Source organism: Pseudopodoces humilis, chromosome 31, assembly GCF_049639895.1.
Source record: "Pseudopodoces humilis isolate 2021_Gansu_Grassland_sample_001 chromosome 31, ASM4963989v1, whole genome shotgun sequence".
Lineage (NCBI taxonomy): Eukaryota > Metazoa > Chordata > Aves > Passeriformes > Paridae > Pseudopodoces > Pseudopodoces humilis.
Window position 1 is genome coordinate 136,805 of NC_142230.1, and position 21,610 is coordinate 158,414.

A 21,610-nucleotide genomic window follows, 5' to 3' on the forward strand; every position below is an offset into this window, starting at 1 on the left:
AATCTAATTTAGATACAGAAACCACTTAAACACATTCCAAATCCTGCTTCAATTCCCTTTTTATTTCCATATCCCTCATGAAATTTGGGATGGGACAGAAATTGGAGAGCCCTGAGCTCCCAAACTTTTAATTTTTTTTAGGAATAAACCCAAATTTGCTGTCCCACAATGAGTTCCAGAGTAAAGAAGGAGATTTTTAGGGAATCAGGGGATAATTAAGGACTAATTATGGACTAATTAAGGAAGTTGTTCTGAGCCAAAGCAGATTTTTATCTCAGGAATAATTTGGATTTGGGATGGGCCCTTCCCACGCTTTTTGTGCTGCTATAAATAGAACTCTTAATTCACTTCTCTTTTCCCAGATGCCAAAATGTTGATTAAAATAATGATAAAAGAATGATTGAAATCATGATTAAAATATTTTCCTCTTTGGGATGAGATTTAAGGAGGAAATTCCAGAATTCAGGATATACAGGGGAGGTTTGGGCCTGTGGTGGTTGTGGGCAAAAGGTGAGTTTGGGCTGGAAAAGCTTCAAAAATTGGGGGAAAAAGCCACAAAAATGAGGGGGAAAATAGCTCAAAAATTGAGGGAAAACAGCAAAAATCTGGGGGGAATCACAGCCCAAAAATGAGGGGAAAATAAAAGAAAAATTAGGAAAAATAGCCCCAAAAATGGGATAAAAAATAGCCCAAAATTGGAGTGAAAATAGCCCAAAAAAATGAGGGAAACAACTCAAAAACTGAGGAAAAATAACCCAAAAATGGGTGAAAAAATAGAAATCAAAAATGGGGAAAAAACAACACCAAAAAGTGATGGGAAAATAGTAAAAAATGGGGGAAAGCAGCCCCAAAAATGAGGAAAAATGGCTTAAAAAATGAGAGAAAACCAGCCAAAAACGGGAAAATTAAAAAAGCATTCAAATCTTTTCAATAATAAAGGAACAATCCCAAAATAATCATTAAAATATCTTTTTTAATAGCAGGAAAATCCCATTTTTTGGAGAGGTTCCTGCTTTTCCTGGAAAAGCAGGGATGTAGAAAATGGGGAATATTTTGGACATTCCAAAATAACCCCTGGGGGGAGGAAAAAATGTCAGATTCCTTAAAAATTCCATATTAAATAAATTAGTAATCGCTAATTAATAAATTAATTCTCATTAGGGACAACCCCAGCAGGAATTCAGAGTGAAAATCTGATTTTCCAGGGAAAAAAAAAATCGCTTTTTTTATTTTTTTTTTATTTTTTCCACCCAAAAAAGCCACAGAATCGTTTAAAAAGTTGCTGAAATCTCTTGGGAGATAATTCCCTGGAAACATTCCCAAAATCCCGAGGTTTTCAGCCAAAATTTCTCCTTCCATCGCTATTCCCAAAAAAAAAAAAAAAAAAAGGGAAAAAAACCGGGAAAATTTAGAATAAAAAGGAGAAAATCGAGGTGGGGGGAAAATAAAACCCAAACCGGGAATTCCAAGGTGGGAGTTTCCCTTTGGAATTTTTAAGGTGGAATTTTGTTTTTTTTCCGAGTTCTGGATCCTCCCCTTGGCTCCTCCTCTCCCCAATCCCACCCCTTTTTCCCTGGAGTTCCGACCCTTTTCCCGGCTCTTTCTCCCTAAAAATCCAAGGAAATTCCTGGAATTCTCATTCCCAGCCTGATCCAGGATGGGTAAGAGATCCCAAAATCCCCAAAAATCCCCCCAAAAATCCCGGGATTTGCTGATTGTGGCTTCCCGAGGGGGCGGGGGGGGGGGGAAGGGGGTAAAAGTCCAGTTTTTCCTTGGATTTTGATATTCCCTAAAAACCCCCCGGTGGGTTTTAATTCGAAACTTGAATTCTTTCATTGTAATCCCATTTTCCTTCGAATTAATTGGGAATTTTGAATCCCTAAACTTCTAAAAACTGGGGAAAAAAACCTGGATTTGCTGGCTGGGAGCAGGAAAAACCTTTGGAAAAATCTTTAAGGATCAGAATTGAGCTTTTCCTTGATATTTTTGGGGGGATAAATCCCTGATTTCCAGGATATTTTTCCTGTTGTTTTTTTTTTTAAGGATAAAACCTTGGATTTCCATGAACTTTCACTTTTGGCTCGGTGGGACAAGTGGGAGGGGCCAAAACTTGGAAATTGTTTCCATGGGAATTATTGGGAATTCAAACTAGAGGGGAGGGGAAAAAAAAAAAAAAATCAGGAATTTTGGGATCAAACTCAGCCAAAAAAAAAAAAAAAAAAAAAAAAGAGGAATTTTTTGCAGGAATGTGTAGCCAAAAAGACCCAACATTCCAACCAAAAATATCCCGATTTTCCTGGAATTTTTTTTTCACTCTCAAGTGGAATTTTTCAAGGAATTGTTTTGGCTCCAAGGTCCTGGAAGTCGATAAAAAAAAAATTGGGATTGATTGACACACCTAGAAGGACCTGGGAGCTGCAAAAAATCGGGAATTATGGAAGGAAAGAAATCCTGGAATGCTCTGAAAAATGAACTCCTTCAATTTCCTTGGGAATTTGGTTTTTTTTGGGAGAAGATTCCTGAAATTCTTGGGTTTTTTTTTTTCCTGGGGTTTCTCTGTCGTTTTAATTTGAATTTTGGGGTTTTTTTCCCCAAATTTAATCAGGATTTGCCTCCCTGGAATTTGGAATATTTATTAAACTTTGGAATTCCAAGGAAATTCCCATTTTTTCCAGCCCTTGCTGAAATCCCCAATTTTTCCCCTCCTAATTTGGCGCTTTTGGGTCAAGTCAGGGAGCCAAAAATTGGGATGAATTCCAGTGGTTTATTCCTTGGAATGAGCAAATCCAAGGCCCAAAAATTGGGAATGGGGAATTGCATGGAATGGGGAGTTGGGGAATTCCATGGATTTGAGGCTGGGAATTGGGAATGGGGAATTGGGAATGGGAAATTCAATGGATTTAAGGCTGGGAATTGGGAATTCCGTGGATTTAGGGCTGGGAATGGGGAGTAGGGAATTGGGAATTCCTTGGATTTAGGGCTGGGAATTGGGAATTCCATGGATTTAGGGCTGGGAATTGGGAATTCCATGGATTTAAAGCTGGGAATGGGGAATTCCGTGGATTTAAGGCTGGGAATTGGGAATGAGGAATTGGGAATGGGAAATTCAATGGATTTAAGGCTGGGAATTGGGAATTCCGTGGATTTAGGGCTGGGAATGGGGAGTAGGGAATTGGGAATTGGGAATTCCATGGATTTAGGGCTGGGAATGGGGAGTAGGGAATTGGGAATTGGGAATTCCATGGATTTAGGGCTGGGAATGGGGAATTCCATGGATTTAGGGCTGGGAATGGGGAATTCCATGGATTTAGGGCTGGGAATGGGGAATTCCATGGATTTAGGGCTGGGAATTGGGAATTCCATGGATTTAGGGCTGGGAATGGGGAATAGGGAATTGGGAATGGGGAATTCCATGGATTTAGGGCTGGGAAATTGGGAATTCCATGGATTTAGGGCTGGGAATGGGGAATTCCATGGATTTAGGGCTGGGAATGGGGAATTCCATGGATTTAGGGCTGGGAATGGGGAATAGGGAATTGGGAATGAGGAGCCAATGGAAGGCCCCACATTCCCGGGATCTTTGTGCCGCGGAAACTCCGGAATTCTCCCCTTTTCCAGCGGGAAGGTGCGGAGCGTGCGGGCCGGGCTATCCCAGCCCCCTGGAGGCCATGAAAGGCAAGTTTTGCATTCCCAAATCCCAGAATTTATCTGGGATCCAGGCAGGGGGAAAAAAAAAAACCCAGGAAAAGCAGGAATGGGGTGGGGTGTGGTTTATCCGGGAATAACCGCTGGAATGGCGCAGGGCCCCGGGAGCGGCTGCTGTACCTGCCCTGCATCTACCGGAACACCGGGATCAACATTCCCGATTTCCTGGCCACCGTGGACGTGGATCCACAATCGCCGCAGTACTGCCAGGTGAGGATGCCCGGGAAATCGGGGGGAATCCGGGAGAATTTGGGAAAATCCGGGAGAATCCATGGATGTGGATCCCCAAGCGCCGCGGTGCTGCCAGGTGAGGCTGCCCGGAGAATCCCGGAGAATCGGGGGGAATCCGGGAGAATTTGGGATCCCAAATCCATGAGAATCTGGGAAAATCTGTGAGAATCTGGGAGAATCTTGGATAATCTGGGAAAATCCTGGGGAATCTGGGAAAATCCGGGAGAATCCATGGATGTGGATCCACAATGGCCGCAGTACTGCCAGGTGAGGATGCCCGGAGAATCCTGGAGAATCGGGGGGAATCCGGGAGAATTTGGGATCCCAGATCCATGAGAATCTTGGGGAATCCATGAGAATCCTGGGGAATCTGGGAAAATCCTGGGGAATTGGGGAGAATTTGGGAAAATCCGGGAGAATCCATGGATGTGGATCCACAATGGCCGCAGTACTGCCAGGTGAGGATGCCCGGAGAATCCAGGAAATCGGGGGGAATCCGGGAGAATTTGGGATCCCAGATCCGTGAGAATCTTGGGGAGAATCTGAGAGAACTCAGGAGAATCTGGGATCCAAAATCCAGGAGAATCGGAGAATCCAGGAGAATCTGGGAGAATCCAGGATCCTGAATCTGGGATCCCATATCCTCAAATCCGGGAGAATCTGGGATCCCAAATCCAGGAGAATCCAGGAGAATCCAGGAGAATCCAGGATCCTGAATCTGGGATCCCAAATACGGGAGAATCTGGGAGAATCCAGGATCCTGAATCTGGGATCCCAAATACGGGAGAATCTGGGAGAATCCAGGATCCTGAATCTGGGAGAATCCCAAATCTGGGAGAATCCAGGAGAATCTGGGATCCCAAATCTGGGAGAATCCAGGAGAATCTGGGATCCCAAATCTGGGAGAATCCAGGAGAATCTGGGATCCCAAATCCTGGAGAATCTGGGAGAATCCCAAATCTGGGAGAATCCAGGAGAATCTGGGATCCCAAATCTGTGAGAATCTGGGAGAATCCCAAATCTGGGAGAATCCAGGAGAATCTGGGATCCCAAATCTGGGAGAATCCGGGAGAATCCAGGATCCCGAATCTGGGAGAATCCCAAATCTGGGAGAATGCGGGAGAATCTGGGATCCCAAATCTGGGAGAATCCAGGAGAATCTGGGATCCCAAATCTGGGAGAATCCGGGAGAATCCAGGATCCCGAATCTGGGAGAATCCCAAATCTGGGAGAATGCGGGAGAATCTGGGATCCCAAATCTGGGAGAATCCAGGAGAATCTGGGATCCCAAATCTGGGAGAATCCGGGAGAATCTGGGATCCCAAATCTGGGAGAATCCAGGATCCTGAATCTGGGAGAATCCAGGAGAATCTGGGATCCCAAATCCTGGAGAATCTGGGAGAATCCCAAATCTGGGAGAATCCAGGAGAGTCTGGGATCCCAAATCCTGGAGAATCTGGGAGAATCCCAAATCTGGAAGAATCCAGGAGAATCTGGGATCCTGAATCTGGGAGAATCCGGGAGAATCCAGGATCCTGAATCTGGGAGAATCCCAAATCTGGGAGAATCCAGGAGAATCTGGGATCCCAAATCCTGGAGAATCTGGGAGAATCCCAAATCTGGAAGAACCCAGGATCTCAAATCCTGCTCCAGTGCTGCCAGGTCCCGAAATCCGGTAAAAACCCAGGAAATTCCAGGAAACCCCAGAAAACTCCGGGAAAAAAAATCCCAGAAATCCCAGGGAAATTTGGGATTTGGAAAACATTGGAATTCCCTTTCCTTTTCCAGGTTGTCCACCGGCTGCCCATGCCCAACGTGGGTGACGAGCTGCACCACTCGGGCTGGAACGCCTGCAGCAGCTGCCACGGGGATCCCGGCAAATCCCGGGATTTCCTCATCCTGCCCGCCCTCGTCTCATCCCGAATCTACGTCGTGGACGTGGCCACCGAGCCCCGAGCTCCCCGCATCCACAAGGTTCCCCCTCTCGGCATTTCCCATTTTTTTCCTGCTTTTTCCATGCTTTTTTCCCTTTTTCCCATTTATTTTTCCCTTTTTTTCATTCTTTTATTCCCCACTCCGTTTTTTCCCGGATTTTTTTCCTGATTTTTTCCCCTTTTTCCCATTTATTTTTCCTTTTTTTTCGTTCTTTTGATTTTTTTCTCCTCCCCCGTTTTTTCCCTGATTTTTTCCTGATCTTTTTTCCCTTTTTCCCACTTATTTTTCCCTTTTTTCATTCTTTTATTTTCCCCCCCTCCGTTTTTTCCCTGATTTTTTCCCTTTTTCCCATTTATTTTTCCCTTTTCTTCATTCTTTTATTCCCCCCCTCCATTTTTTCCTGATTATTTTTCCCTTTCTCCCATTTATTTTTCCCTTTTTTTCATTCTTTTATTTTCCCCCCCTCCGTTTTTTCCCTGATTTTTTCCTGATTTTTTTCCCTTTTTCCCATTTATTTTTCCCTTTTTTCCTTCTTTCATTTTTTCCCCCCTGTGTTTTTTCCCTGATTTTTTCCTGATTTTTTCCCTTTTTTCCCCAACTTTTTCCCGCTTTTTCAACTTAATTTTTCCTTTTTTCACCCTTTTATCCCAATTTTTCCCCTAATTTTACCCCTGATCTTTCACCTGACTTTTTTCCCCTTTTTTGGCCCCCTTTCCCCCCCTTTTTCCCACTTATTTTTCCCTTTTTCCATCCTTTTATCCCAATTTTTCCCTGATTTTTTTTCCCCTTTTCCATCCTTTCATCCCAATTTTTTCCCTGATTATTTTTCCCTTTCTCCCTGATTTTTCCCTGCCTTTCCCACTCCTTTATCCCAAATTTCCCCCCGATTTAATTCTCTTTTTTTCCCCCTTTTCCATCCTTTCATCCCAATTTTTTCCCTGATTATTTTTCCCTTTCTCCCTGATTTTTCCCTGCCTTTCCCACTCCTTTATCCCAAATTTCCCCCCGATTTAATTCCCTTTTTTTCCCCCTTTTCCATCCTTTCATCCCAATTTTTTCCCTGATTATTTTTCCCTTTCTCCCTGATTTTTCCCTGCCTTTCCCACTCCTTTATCCCAAATTTCCCCCCGATTTAATTCCCTTTTTTTCCCCCTTTTCCCTCCTTTCATCCCAATTTTTTTCCTGATTATTTTTCCTTTTCCCCCCTGAATTTTTCCGGCTTTTTGGGTAATTCCAGGTGGTGGAAGCTGAGGAATTATCCCGGAAAGGCGGCGCTGCTTTCCCTCACACTTCCCACTGCCTTCCCTCGGGAGAGATCCTCATCAGCTGCCTGGGGGATCCCCAAGGAAACGGAAAAGGTTCAGAATTCCCAAAAATTCCCAAAATTCCACCCCAAAATCCCCCTGGGATTTTATTTTCCCATCCCCAGGCTGCAAAATCCTTAAAATAATTGGAATTTTCCTGGGGTTTTTTTAGCACCTTCCAGGGGTTTTTTAGTTGGTTTTCCAAGGGAAATAATTCCAGGAGTTATTGTTATAAGTAATAATTACATTATTAATGTAATAACATTAATAGCATTAAAATTATAAAATAATATAGTTATAGTATATGCAATTAATATAATATAATGTAATGTAATGTAATATAATATAATGTAATGTAATATAATATAATGTAATATAATATAATATAATGTAATGTGATATAATATAATATAACATAATATAATATAATATAACATAATATAATATAATATAATATATAACATTAAAATTATAAAATAGCATAATATAATTATAGCATATAAAATAAATTTTATATTAAATAATATATAAAATATAATAAAATTAATAACATTAAAATAAAACATTATTATATATTTATATATTATATATTTGTATATTCATAGATGTATTATGTATTTTTATATATTTGTATATAATCTCTTAATATACTTTAATGATATAATTAATAAAGATTATTAATGCTAACTATGTTATCTTTATTTTATTATACTGCAAGGTATAGATTAGTATATTAATCTGTTATTAGCATTAATATTATTAATGGTATTAATTATTATTAATTCTAAATACTATTGGCTATTAATATAATTAAGTAACACTGTGATTATAATTAATAATTAAATATATAATTATATATAGATAATATTAATATAATTATGAAATATTAATTACTAGTATATATTATTAATTATTGACAATTTCCATTGTCATTATTCTTACATCTAAATTTTAAATAACAAAAAAAATAAATTAAAATAAATAAAAATAAAATAGATAAAAATAAATTGAAAGAGATAAGAAATAAATTAAAATAGATGAAAAATAAATTAGAATAGATAAAAATAAAATAGATAAAAATTAATTAAAATAGATAAAAAATAAACCAAAATAGATTAAAATAAAATAGATAAAAATATATTAAAATAGATAAAAAATAAAATAGATAAAAATAAAATAGATAAAAATAAATTAAAATAGATAAAAAATAAATTAAAATAGATAAAAATAAAATAGATAAAAATAAATTAAAATAGATAAAAAATAAATTAAAATAGATAAAAATAAAATAGATAAAAATAAATTTAAATAGATAAAAAATAAATTAAAATAGATAAAAATAAAATAGATAAAAATAAATTTAAATAGATAAAAAATAAATTAAAATAGATGAAAAATAAATTAAAATACATAAAAATAAATAAACAATTTCTTTTATTTAAATCTCTATAAACCACTCCAAAACTCCTTTTTTATTTTTTTTGGGGGAATTTTTTTCCAGGCACTTTCATCCTCCTGGATGGAAAAACCTTCGAAGTGAAAGGAAATTGGGAAAAAGGAGGGAAAACTCCCAATTTGGGCTACGATTTCTGGTACCAGCCCCGGCACAACGTCCTCATCAGCACCGAGTGGGGAGTGCCCAAATTCCTGGAGCAAGGATTCAACCCCAAGGACGTGCAGGAAGGTCAGCAGCAAAAATTCCCAGCAAATTCCCTTGGTTTGGGAAAAAATCCTGGAAAAAATCCTTTTTTTTCCAGGCAGAAATACGTGAAAAAATCCGGTTTTTCCAGCAGAAATTCCTAAAAAATAAATGGATTTTTTGAGAGAGGAAATTCCAAAAAAATTGGATTTTTGAGAGCAGAAATTCCTAAAAAAGTAAATTTTTAAGAAAGGAAATTCCCAAAAAATCGGATTTTTGAGAGTAGGAATTCCTAAGAAGTTCCATTTTTTTGATCAGAAATTCCTAAAAATATTGGATTTTTTTTTTGAGAGAGGAAATTCCAAAAAAAATTGGATTTTTTAAGAGTAGAAATTCCTAAAAAATTCAATTTTTAAGAAAGGAAATTCCCAAAAAATCGGATTTTTGAGAGTAGAATTTCCTAAAAAAAATCCATTTTTAAGAAAGGAAATTCCCAAGAAATTGGAGTTTTGAGAGTAGAAATTCCTTAAAAAAATCCATTTTTAAGAAAGGAAATTCCCAAGAAATCGGATTTTTGAGAGTAGGAATTCCTAAGAAGTTCCATTTTTTTGATCAGAAATTCCTAAAAATATTGGATTTTTTTTTGAGAGAGGAAATTCCAAAAAAGTTGGATTTTTGAGAGCGGAAATTCCTAAAAAAATAAATTTTTAAGAAAGGAAATTCCCAAAAAATCGGATTTTTGAGAGTAGAAATTCCTAAAAAAAATCCATTTTTAAGAAAGGAAATTCCCAAGAAATTGGAGTTTTGAGAGTAGAAATTCCTTAAAAAAATCCATTTTTAAGAAAGGAAATTCCCAAGAAATTGGAGTTTTGAGAGCGGAAATTCCTAAAAAATTCCATTTCATAGACTGAAAATCCCAAATAAATTCCTAAAAACTTCCATTTCTGAGTGAAAACCCCTGAAAAACTCCATTTTTTCCTAAAAACCCCAATTTCTCAACAAAAACCCCCAAACTTCCCATCAAAACCCTCCAAAACTCCACAAAAAAACCCGTAAAAAAACCCCAAATTTCAACCACAAAACCCCTCTAAAAATCCGATTTCCCGCCTCTAAACCCTTTAAAAACCCATTTATTTTTTGTTTCGATCCCGATTTTCATCCCAAACCTGGGAATATTCCGGGTTTTTTGGGAATGTTTTGGGTTTTTCGGGAATGTTTTGGGTTTTTCCAGGGCGTTACGGGCGCCGCATCAACGTTTGGGATTGGAGCGAGCGGCGGCTGCGGCAGGAGCTGGATTTGGGATCGGGAGCGGTTCCCTTGGAAATTCGCTTCCTGCACAATCCCGACGCCGCCCAGGGATTCGTGGGATGCGCCCTCAGCGGGGAGATCCGCAGGTTCTACCGGAACGCCGTGAGTTCCCGGGAATTTTTCGGGGGGAAAATGGGAATTTGGGGTTTTTTTTTTTTGTGGAATTTTTGAGGTTTTTTTAGTGGAATTATTGGGTTTTTTTTTTTTTAATTATTGGGGATTTTTGGGGGATTTTTTGTGGAATTATGGGGGGTTTTAGTGGAATTATTGGTTTTTTTGTGGAATTTTTGAGAGTTTTTTAGTGGAATTATTGCAGGTTTTTTTTTTAATTATTGGGGGATTTTTTGTGGAATTATGGGGGGTTTTAGTGGAATTATTTGGGGTTTTTTGTGGAATTTTTGAGGGTTTTTTAGTGGAATTATTGGGGGTTTAGTTTTTAATTATTGGGGATTTTTGGGGGATTTTTTGTGGAATTATGGGGGGTTTTAGTGGAATTATTTGGGTTTTTTTTAATTATTGGGGATTTTTGGGGGATTTTTTGTGGAATTATGGGGGGTTTTAGTGGAATTATTGGTTTTGTTTTTTTTTTTAATTATTGGGGATTTTTGGGGGATTTTTTGTGGAATTATGGGGGTTTTTAGTGGAATTATCTGGGTTTTTTGTGGGATTTTTGAGAGTTTTTTAGTGGAATGATTGGGGTTTGGCTTTTTAATTCTTGGGGATTTTGGGGGGATTTTTTGTGGAATTATGGGGGGTTTAGTGGAATTATTTGATTTTTTGGGGAATTTTTGAGGTTTTTTTGTGGAATTATTTGGGGTTTTTTTTTAATTCTTGGGGATTTTTGGGGGATTTTTTGTGGAATTATGGGGGGTTTTAGTGGAATTATTTGGGTTTTTTGTGGAATTTTTGAGGGGTTTTTGTGGAATTATTGGGTTTTTTTTTAATTATTGGGGATTTTTGGGGGATTTTTTGTAGAATTATGGGGGGTTTTAGTGGAATTATTGGTTTGGTTTTTTTTTTAATTATTGGGGATTTTTGGGGGATTTTTTGTGGAATTATGGGGGTTTTAGTGGAATTATTTGGTTTTTTTGTGGAATTTTTGAGTTTTTTTTTGTGGAATTATTGGGGTTTTTTTTTTTTTTAATTATTGGGGATTTTGGGGGGATTTTTTGTGGAATTATGGGGGGTTTTAGTGGAATTATTTGGGTTTTTTGTGGAATTTTTGAGTTTTTTTTTGTGGAATTATTGGGTTTTTTTTTTTTTAATTATTGGGGATTTTGGGGGATTTTTTGTGCAATTATGGGGGGTTTTAGTGGAATTATTTGGGTTTTTTGTGGAATTTTTGAGGTTTTTAGTGGAATTATTGGGTTGTTTTTTTTTTTAATTATTGGGGATTTTTGGGGGATTTTTTGTGGAATTATGGGGGGTTTTAGTGGAATTGGTTTTTTTGTGGAATTTTTGAGGGCGTTTTTTTTTAATTATTGGGGATTTTTGGGGGATTTTTTGTGGAATTATGGGGGGTTTTAGTGGAATTATTTGGGGTTTTTTGGGGAATTTTTGAGGTTTTTTAGTGGAATTATTGGGTTTTTTTTTAATTATTGGGGATTTTTGGGGGATTTTTTGTGGAATTATGGGGGGTTTTAGTGGAATTATTTGATTTTTTTGTGGAATTTTTGAGAGTTTTTTAGTGGAATTATTGGGCTTTTTTTTAATTATTGGGGATTTTTGGGGGATTTTTTGTGGAGTTATGGGGGGTTTTAGTGGAATTATTTGGTTTTTTTGTGGAATTTTTGAGGTTTCTGAGGAATTATTGGGGATTTTTCTTTGGAATTTTTGGGGGGTTTTTTTTGTGGAATTATTGGGGATTTTTCTCTGGAATTATTGGGGTTTATGTGGAATTTTGGGGGTTTTTTTGTGGAATTTTTGAGGTTTCTGAGGAATTTTTGGGTTGTTTTTGTGGAATTTTGGGGGTTTTTTTGTGGAAGTTTGGGGTTTTTTTTTCTGGAATTATTGGGGGTTTTTCTCTGGAATTATTGGGGGTTTTTCTCTGGAATTATTTGGGATTTTTCTCTGGAATTATTGGGGATTTTTCTCTGGAATTATTGGGGATTTTTCTCTGGAATTATTGGGGATTTTTCTTTGGAATTATTGGGAATTTTGGTGGAATTATTGGGGATTTTTGTGCAATTTTTGGGTTTTTTGTGGAATTGTTGGGTTGTTTTTCATGGAAATATTTGGTTTTTTGTGAAATTTTGGGGCTTTTTTGTGGAATTTTTGGGGTTTTTTTTGTGGAATTCTTGTTTTTTTCCCACACAACTGCAGGATTTTAACAAAACCTTCCCGTAACTGAATTTTTTCCCACAGAATTCCTGCGTTTTGAGGGAACTCCTCCAGGTTTTCCCACGGTGGGATTGTGGGGTGGGGGTGGATATTCCAGGAATCCGTGAAATTCCGGGAGGAAATTCCATCTTTTCCCTCCCTCAGGAAGGAAAATGGGAAGCGGAGACGGTGATCCAGGTGCCCAACAAGAAAGTCCAAGGATGGCTCCTCCCAGAAATGCCAGGTGAGAAATTTGGGAAAAATCTGGGAATTTTCTCATGGATCCAAAGCGGGATTTTGGTGGAATTTTGATCCTTAAATGGCAAAAAAATAAATCCAAATTTTTGAGGGTTTTTTGGGGTTTTTTTTTAAGGGAGAATTTTGGGATGAGCAAAGGAGAGGGGTCCGCTCCCTGCTTGGGGTGGGATTTTCCAGGAAAATCCTTGGAATTTGGGTCTGGATGGGCTCAGGAATGATCCTGGGAATGCTGGAAGGGCCCCAATGTGAATTCTCCATAAAAATCCTTGGAATTTGGGTCTGAATTGACTCAATCCTTTATTTTTCCATAAAAACCTTTGGAATTTTGGTCTGAATTGACTCAATCCTTTATTTTTCCATAAAAAACTTTGGAATTTGGGTCTGAATTGACTCAATCCTTGATTTCTCCACAAAAAATCCTGGAATTTGGGCCTGAATTGGCTCCACCCTTTATTTCTCCACAAAAACCTTTGGAATTTTGGTCTGAATTGACTCAATCCTTTATTTTTCCATAAAAACCTTTGGAATTTTGGTCTGAATTGACTCAATCCTTTATTTTTCCATAAAAAACTTTGGAATTTGGGTCTGAATTGACTCAATCCTTGATTTCTCCACAAAAAATCCTGGAATTTGGGCCTGAATTGGCTCCACCCTTTATTTCTCCACAAAAACCTTTGGAATTTTGGTCTGAATTGACTCAATCCTTTATTTTTCCATAAAAACCTTTGGAATTTTGGTCTGAATTGACTCAATCCTTTATTTTTCCATAAAAAACTTTGGAATTTGGGTCTGAATTGACTCAATCCTTGATTTCTCCACAAAAAATCCTGGAATTTGGGTCTGAATTCCCTCAGGAATCCTGGAATCATTCCCGAGGTCGATTTTATTCCCCCCACCTCCTTTCCAATCCCTTTTTTTTGCCGTTTCCGCCTGGGAATTCGGGGTTTTTTGGGATTCTCCCTCCTCCCATTCCCTGATTTTCCTCTGGAATTTCCCCTGGAAGGGCTGATCACGGATATCCTGATTTCCCTGGACGACCGATTCCTGTATTTCAGCAACTGGATCCACGGCGACGTGCGCCAGTACGACATCTCCGACCCCAAAAATCCCAAACTGGTGGGGCAGGTCAGGAAAAAATATTCCCAAAAGATTCCCCAAAAAAATTCCCAAAAATTCCCCAAAAATTCCCAAATATTCCCCAAAAATTCTCAAAAAATTCCCCCCAAAATTCCCCAAATATTCCCCAAATATTCCCCCAAAAATTCTCAAAAAATCCCAAAAAGTTCCCCAAATATTCCCGCAAAAAAATCCCCAAAAAATTCCCCAAAAAATTCCCAAAAAATTCCCAAAAAATTCCCCAAAAAATTCCCAAAAATTCCACAAATATTCCAAAAAAAATTCCCAAAAAATTCCCCCCAAAAATTCCCAAAAAAATTCCCAAAAAATTCCCCCAAAAATTCCCAAATATTCCCCAAAAAATTCCCCAAAAATCCCCCTAAAAAATCCCAAATATTCCCCAAAAATTCCCCAAAATAATTCCTAAAAATTCCCCAAAAATTCCCCAAAAAATTCCCCAAAAATTCCCCAAAAAATTCCCAAAAAATTCCCAAAAAGTCCCCAAATATTCCCAAAAAAAATTCCCAAAAAATTCCCAAAAATTCCCTAAATTCCCGACCCAATTCCCATGTTTTTGCCCGGGATTAATTTGATTTTTCCCAGGTTTTTCTGGGAGGCAGCATCTGCAAAGGGGGAGCAGTGACGGTGCTGGAAGATCGGGAATTGCGGGAACAGCCGGAGCCCTTCGTGATCCAGGTGATTCCCAAATATTTTTTTCCCGTGATTTTTCCCAGATTTTGGGGAATTTTTTATTCCCCACATCCAAAGGTTGTTCCAGCCTGGATTTTCCTCGCTTAGGGATGAGTTTCATCCCGAAAAAAATCTGAATTTTCCCTCGGGGAGGGGAAAACAAAATCATTTTCCAGGTGGGATTTTCCATGTGGGATGATTTATTTTCCCAGTGGGATGATTTATTTCCATGTGGGATGATTTATTTCCATGAGGGATGATTTATTTCCCAGTGGGATGATTTATTTCCATGAGGGATGATTTATTTCCATGTGGGATGATTTATTTCCCAGTGGGATGATTTATTTCCATGAGGGATGATTTATTTCCCAGTGGGATGATTTATTTCCATGTGGGATGATTTATTTCCATGAGGGATGATTTATTTCCATGTGGGATGATTTATTTCCATGAGGGATGATTTATTTCCGTGTGGGATGATTTATTTCCATGAGGGATGATTTATTTCCCAGTGGGATGATTTATTTCCATGAGGGATGATTTATTTCCATGAGGGATGATTTATTTCCATGAGGGATGATTTATTTCCATGAGGGATGATTTATTTCCCAGTGGGATGATTTATTTCCCAGTGGGATGATTTATTTCCATGTGGGATGATTTATTTCCATGAGGGATGATTTATTTCCCAGTGGGATGATTTATTTCCATGAGGGATGATTTATTTCCATGTGGGATGATTTATTTCCATGAGGGATGATTTATTTCCATGAGGGATGATTTATTTCCATGAGGGATGATTTATTTCCATGTGGGATGATTTATTTCCCAGTGGGATGATTTATTTCCCAGTGGGATGATTTATTTCCATGTGGGATGATTTATTTCCCAGTGGGATGATTTATTTCCCAGTGGGATGATTTATTTCCATGAGGGATGATTTATTTCCCAGTGGGATGATTTATTTCCATGAGGGATGATTTATTTCCCAGTGGGATGATTTATTTCCATGTGGGATGATTTATTTCCGTGTGGGATGATTTATTTCCCAGTGGGATGATTTATTTTCCCAGTGGGATGATTTATTTCCCAGTGGGATGATTTATTTCCCAGTGGGATGATTTATTTCCATGAGGGATGATTTATTTCCATGAGGGATGATTTATTTCCCAGTGGGATGATTTATTTCCATGAGGGATGATTTATTTCCATGTGGGATGATTTATTTCCGTGTGGGATGATTTATTTCCATGAGGGATGATTTATTTCCATGAGGGATGATTTATTTCCATGAGGGATGATTTATTTCCATGTGGGATGATTTATTTCCATGAGGGATGATTTATTTCCATGAGGGATGATTTATTTCCATGTGGGATGATTTATTTCCATGAGGGATGATTTATTTCCATGTGGGATGATTTATTTCCCAGTGGGATGATTTATTTCCATGAGGGATGATTTATTTCCCAGTGGGATGATTTATTTCCCAGTGGGATGATTTATTTCCCAGTGGGATGATTTATTTCCATGAGGGATGATTTATTTCCATGAGGGATGATTTATTTCCATGAGGGATGATTTATTTCCCAGTGGGATGATTTATTTCCATGAGGGATGATTTATTTCCCAGTGGGATGATTTATTTCCATGTGGGATGATTTATTTCCCAGTGGGATGATTTATTTCCATGAGGGATGATTTATTTCCCAGTGGGATGATTTATTTCCCAGTGGGATGATTTATTTCCATGAGGGATGATTTATTTCCATGAGGGATGATTTATTTCCATGAGGGATGATTTATTTCCATGAGGGATGATTTATTTCCATGAGGGATGATTTATTTCCATGAGGGATGATTTATTTCCATGAGGGATGATTTATTTCCCAGTGGGATGATTTATTTCCCAGTGGGATGATTTATTTCCCAGTGGGATGATTTATTTCCCAGTGGGATGATTTATTTCCCAGTGGGATGATTTATTTCCATGAGGGATGATTTATTTCCATGAGGGATGATTTATTTCCATGTGGGATGATTTATTTCCATGAGGGATGATTTATTTCCCAGTGGGATGATTTATTTCCATGTGGGATGATTTATTTCCATGAGGGATGATTTATTTCCATGAGGGATGATTTATTTCCCTGTGGAATTATTCCCACAGGGCAGGAAGGTGCCGGGGGGGCCGCAGATGCTGCAGCTGAGCCTGGACGGGCGGCGGCTCTACGTGAGCACCTCCCTGTACAGCGCCTGGGACCGGCTCTTCTACCCCGAGCTCCTCAGGTCAGCGCCCACGCCATTAATAATTAATCATTAATCATTAATAACAATTAATCAATAATCATTAATATACTAATAACATCTTGTAACTGCTATACTAGTAGCTTTCCCATTCCAAAATCCCTTCTCCCAATCCCAAACCCTTTTCCCAAGCCATTTTCCCAACCTCTTTTCCCAATCCCAAACCCTTTTCCCAAATCCTTTCCCAAATCCTTTCCCAATCCCAAACCCTTCAATCCCTTCTCCCAATCCCAAATCCCTTCTCCCAATCCCAAACCCTTCAATCCCTTCTCCCAATCCCAAATCCCTTCTCCCAATCCCAAATCCCTTCTCCCAATCCCAAACCATTCTCCCAATCCCAAACCCTTCAATCCCTTCTCCCAATCCCAAATCCCTTCTCCCAATCCCAAATCCCTTCTCCCAATCCCAAACCGTTCTCCCAATCCCAAACCCTTCAATCCCTTCTCCCAATCCCAAATCCCTTCTCCCAATCCCAAATCCCTTCTCCCAATCCCAAATCCCTTCTCCCAATCCCAAATCCCTTCTCCCAATCCCAAACCCTTCTCCCAATCCCAAACCCTTCTCCCAATCCCAAACCCTTCAATCCCTTCTCCCAATCCCAAATCCCTTCTCCCAATCCCAAACCCTTCAATCCCTTCTCCCAATCCCAAACCCTTCAATCCCTTCTCCCAATCCCAAACCCTTCAATCCCTTCTCCCAATCCCAAACCCTTCTCCCAATCCCAAACCTTTTTCCCAAATCCTTCCCCAATCCAAATCCCTTCAAACCCTTTTCCCAATCCTAAACCCCTTCTTCCAATCCCAAACTCTTTTCCCAAATCCTGTTTCCCAGCCCCAAACATTTATCCCAATCCCAAACTCTTTTCCCAAATCTCTTCCCAATTCCTTTCCCAATCCCAAACCCTTTTCCCAAATCCTTTCCAAGCCCCAAACATTTATCCCAATCCCAAACCCTTATCCCAATCCCAAACCCCTTCTTCCAATTCCAAACTGTTTTCCCAAATCCTTTCCCAATCCCAAATCCTTCAAACCCTTCTCCCAATCCCAGATCTCTTCTCCCAATCCCAAACTCTTTTCCCCAATCTCTTCCCAAATCCTTTCCCAATCCCAAATCCCTTCTCCCAATCCCAAATCCCTTCTCCCAATCCCAAATCCCTTCTCCCAATCCCAAACCCTTCTCCCAATCCCAGATCTCTTCTCCCAATCCCAAACTCTTTTCCCCAATCTCTTCCCAAATCCTTTCCCAATCCCAAATCCCTTCTCCCAATCCCAAATCCCTTCTCCCAATCCCAAACTCTTTTCCCCAATCTCTTCCCAAATCCTTTCCCAATCCCAAATCCCTTCTCCCAAATCCCGTTTCCCATCCCCAAACATTTATCCCAATCCCAAACCATTTTCCCAACTCCTCCCTCCCCTTTTCCCAACCTTTTTTTCCCCATTCCCATTCCCATTCCTTTTTCTTTCCCTCCATCCCCAGGGAAGGCTCGGTGCTGCTGCAGCTGGACGTGGACACGGAGCGGGGCGGCCTGGCCGTCAATCCCAAATTCCTGCTGGATTTCGGGAAGGAGCCGGGCGGGCCCTGCCTGGCGCACGAGATGCGGTACCCGGGGGGGGACTGCACCTCCGACATCTGGCTGTGATCCCGGGAATTCTGCGGGAATTCTGCGGGAATTCTGCGGGAATTCTGGGAATGGGGAATGGGGAACGGCACCTCCGACATCTGGCTGTGATCCCGGGAATTCTGCGGGAATTCTGTGGGAATTCTGGGAATGGGGAATGGGGAAAGGCACCTCCGACATCTGGCTGTGATCCCGGGAATCCCGGGAATTCTGCGGGAATTCTGCGGGAATTCTGGGAATGGGGAATGGGGAAAGGCACCTCCCACATCTGGCTGTGATCCCGGGAATCCCGGGAATTCTGCGGGAATTCTGCGGGAATTCTGGGAATGGGGAACGGCACATCTGGCTGCGATGCCGGGAATCCCGGGAATTCTGCGGGAATGGGGAATGGGGAAAGGCACCTCCGACATCTGGCTGTGATCCCGGGAATTCTGCGGGAATTCTGTGGGAATTCTGGGAATGGGGAATGGGGAAAGGCACCTCCGACATCTGGCTGTGATCCCGGGAATCCCGGGAATGGGGAACGGGGAACGGCACCTCCGACATCTGGCTGAGATCCCAGGAATCCCGGGAATTCCGGGAATGGGGAATGGGGAATGGGGAACGGCACATCTGGCTGTGATCCCGGGAATTCTGTGGGAATTCTGGGAATGGAGAACAGGGAACGGCACCTCCGACATCTGGCTGTGATCCTGGGAATCCTGGGAATCCCGGGAATTCTGGGAATGGGGAACGGGGAATGGGGAATGGCACCTCCCACATCTGGCTGAGATCCCGGGAATCCCGGGAATTCTGTGGGATTGGGGAATGGCACATCTGGCTGTGATCCTGGGAATTCTGGGAATGGGGAACGGGGAACGGCACCTCCCACATCTGGCTGTGATCCCGGGAATCCCGGGATTTATTTGGGAATTCGGGAATTCAGGATTTGGGAATTTGGGAATTCACGGACTGCACCTCCAACATTCACCTCTGATCCCAGGAAATTGCGGATTTCTCCCATTTTTTCCACCTCCTTTTCCCTCCCCATCCCTTTTTCCCAGGGAATTTGGGACGCCTGGAGCTCGATCCGCTCCCGAAATTCCAATTCCGGAGCTAAAAAATCATTTCCTGATATTTCGGATCAAAAATCCCAATAAAATTCTCCTTCCAGCAGCAAAAATTCCAAATCCTTGGGGGGGATTTTTTGGCATTTTTGGCGTTTTTTTGGTTCAAAAAAATGTCATTTCCCGATATTTTCCCATCTTTTCTGGCTGCATTTCCACAAAAACCGGGAATTTTCCATTGGAAAAGGTTCCTGATGTCGTTTTCCAACGTTTTTCCATCTTTTTTTTGTTGTATTGAGAGGAAATGGGGATAAAATAGGGATCAAAAGAGAGGTGAAATAGGGAAGAAATAGAGAGAAAATGTGGAAAAATTAGGGATAAAGTGTTAATAAAATAGGGATAGAATTGGGGTAAAAGATGGAAAAAATAGAGGAAAAAATGGGAATAAAATCGAGAAAAATAAGGATAAAATAGGAATAAAATAGGGATCAAATGCAGAGAAATAGGAATAAAATAGAGAAAAAAATAGGAACAAAATGGGTATAAAATTGGGATAAAATGTAAATTAAATAGGGGAAAAAATAGAGGAAAAATAAGGGGGAAATGGGGATAAAAAAAATGTGAAATAGGGATAAAATAGAAAAGAAATAGGGATAAAATAGAAAAGAAATAGGGATAAAATAGGGATAAAAAAGGGATAAAATTGAGATAAAATGGGGATAAAATAAGGATAAAAGAGGGATAAAATAGGGATAAAAACCCTTAAAAATCCTGGAATGGTTTGGGATGGAAAAGATCCTTAAATCCCATCCAATCCCACCCCAATCCCACGGGCATTCCCGGTGTTCCAGGTGGATCCGGGGGTGGGGAATCCATGGAAAAATCTGGGCTGGGATCCAGGATTTATCCTGAAAATCCCATCTGAGCCAAAACAGGGAATCCTGGAACGCTTTGGGATGGAAAAGATCCTTAAAAATCCCAGGCTGGGGACATTCCCGCCGTGCCAGGGGGTCCTGGAGACTCCCAGGGATGGGGAATCCATGGAAAATCTCCGGCAGGATCCAGGATTTATCCCGAAAATCCCAAAGAAAGCAGCCCAGGGAATCCTGGAATGGTTTGGGATGGAAAAGATCCTTAAATCCCATCCAATCCCACCCCAATCCCACGGGCATTCCCGGTGTTCCGGGTGGATCCGGGGGTGGGGAATCCATGGGAAAAACGGGCGGGGTTTGTCCCGGGATCTTTCCGGGAATGAGGCTCGGGAAGCTGCGGCTGATGCAGGGAACGACTTTATTGAGTGCGGGATAAAGCAGAGCCGGGCGGAGCAGCGGAGCCGGGACCGGGATGGGACCGGGAATGGGACCGGGATGGGACCGGGAATGGACCGGGAATGGGACCGGGAATGGGACCGGGAATGGACCGGGAATGGACCGGGAATGGGCCGGGATGGACCGGGATGGGACCGGGATGGACCGGGATGGGACCGGGAATGGACCGGGATGGGCTGGGATGGGACCGGGATGGACCGGGATGGGACTGGGAATGGACCGGGATGGACCGGAATGAACCGGGATGAGCTGGGATGAACCGGGATGGGACCGGGATAGACCGGGATGGGACTGGGATGGGCTGGAATGGAACGGGAATGGCTCGGGAATGTCCCAGGATGGGCTGGAATTAACCGGGAATGGCTCGGGATGGGCTGGGATGGAGCGGGAATGTCCCAGGATGGACCGGGAATGGCTCGGGAATGTCCCAGGATGGGCTGGGATGGGACCGGGAATGTCCCGGGCCAGGGACTGGGCCAGGACAGATCCGAGCCCGGAGCTGCCCTCGCTGCTCCCGGCGCTGCCGAAGCTCCGGAGGCTCCCGGAGAGCTCGGGGACATCCCGGGGACATCCCGGGGACAGCGGGGACAGCCCGGGGACAGCCTGGAGAGCTCGGGGACAGCCCGGGGACAGCCTGGGGACAGCCCGGGGACAGTGGGGACATCCCGGGAACATCCCGGGGACATCCCGGGGACAGCCCGGGGACATCCCGGGGACAGCCCGGAGAGCTCGGGGACAGCCCGGGGACATCCCAGGGACATCCCGGGAACAGCCCGGGAACAGCCGCGAGTCCCGGCTCTGCTTTC

At 41.2% G+C, this 21,610-nt stretch overlaps 1 protein-coding gene across 2 annotated transcripts; it reads left to right on the forward strand.

Annotated features, from left to right (window-relative positions):
* The first annotated feature begins 1,543 nt into the window (after positions 1 to 1,543).
* Positions 1,544 to 19,592, forward strand: LOC102114462 (methanethiol oxidase-like). Of its 2 annotated transcripts, XM_005534359.3 has the most exons (12): positions 1,544 to 1,661; positions 3,619 to 3,675; positions 3,803 to 3,915; positions 5,725 to 5,910; positions 7,109 to 7,229; positions 8,677 to 8,859; positions 10,046 to 10,224; positions 12,607 to 12,685; positions 13,703 to 13,824; positions 14,419 to 14,511; positions 16,676 to 16,794; positions 18,289 to 19,592. In XM_005534359.3, exons 1-12 carry the CDS (start codon positions 1,658 to 1,660, stop codon positions 18,449 to 18,451), a joined length of 1,419 nt encoding a protein of 472 aa, XP_005534416.3. In that variant the 5' UTR covers positions 1,544 to 1,657; the 3' UTR covers positions 18,452 to 19,592. The 2 variants fall into 2 exon arrangements, with proteins under 2 accessions (XP_005534416.3, XP_014118284.2); XM_014262809.2 differs by lacking the exon at positions 3,619 to 3,675 and having other exon boundaries at positions 1,553 to 1,661.
* Positions 19,593 to 21,610: the final 2,018 nt, after the last annotated feature.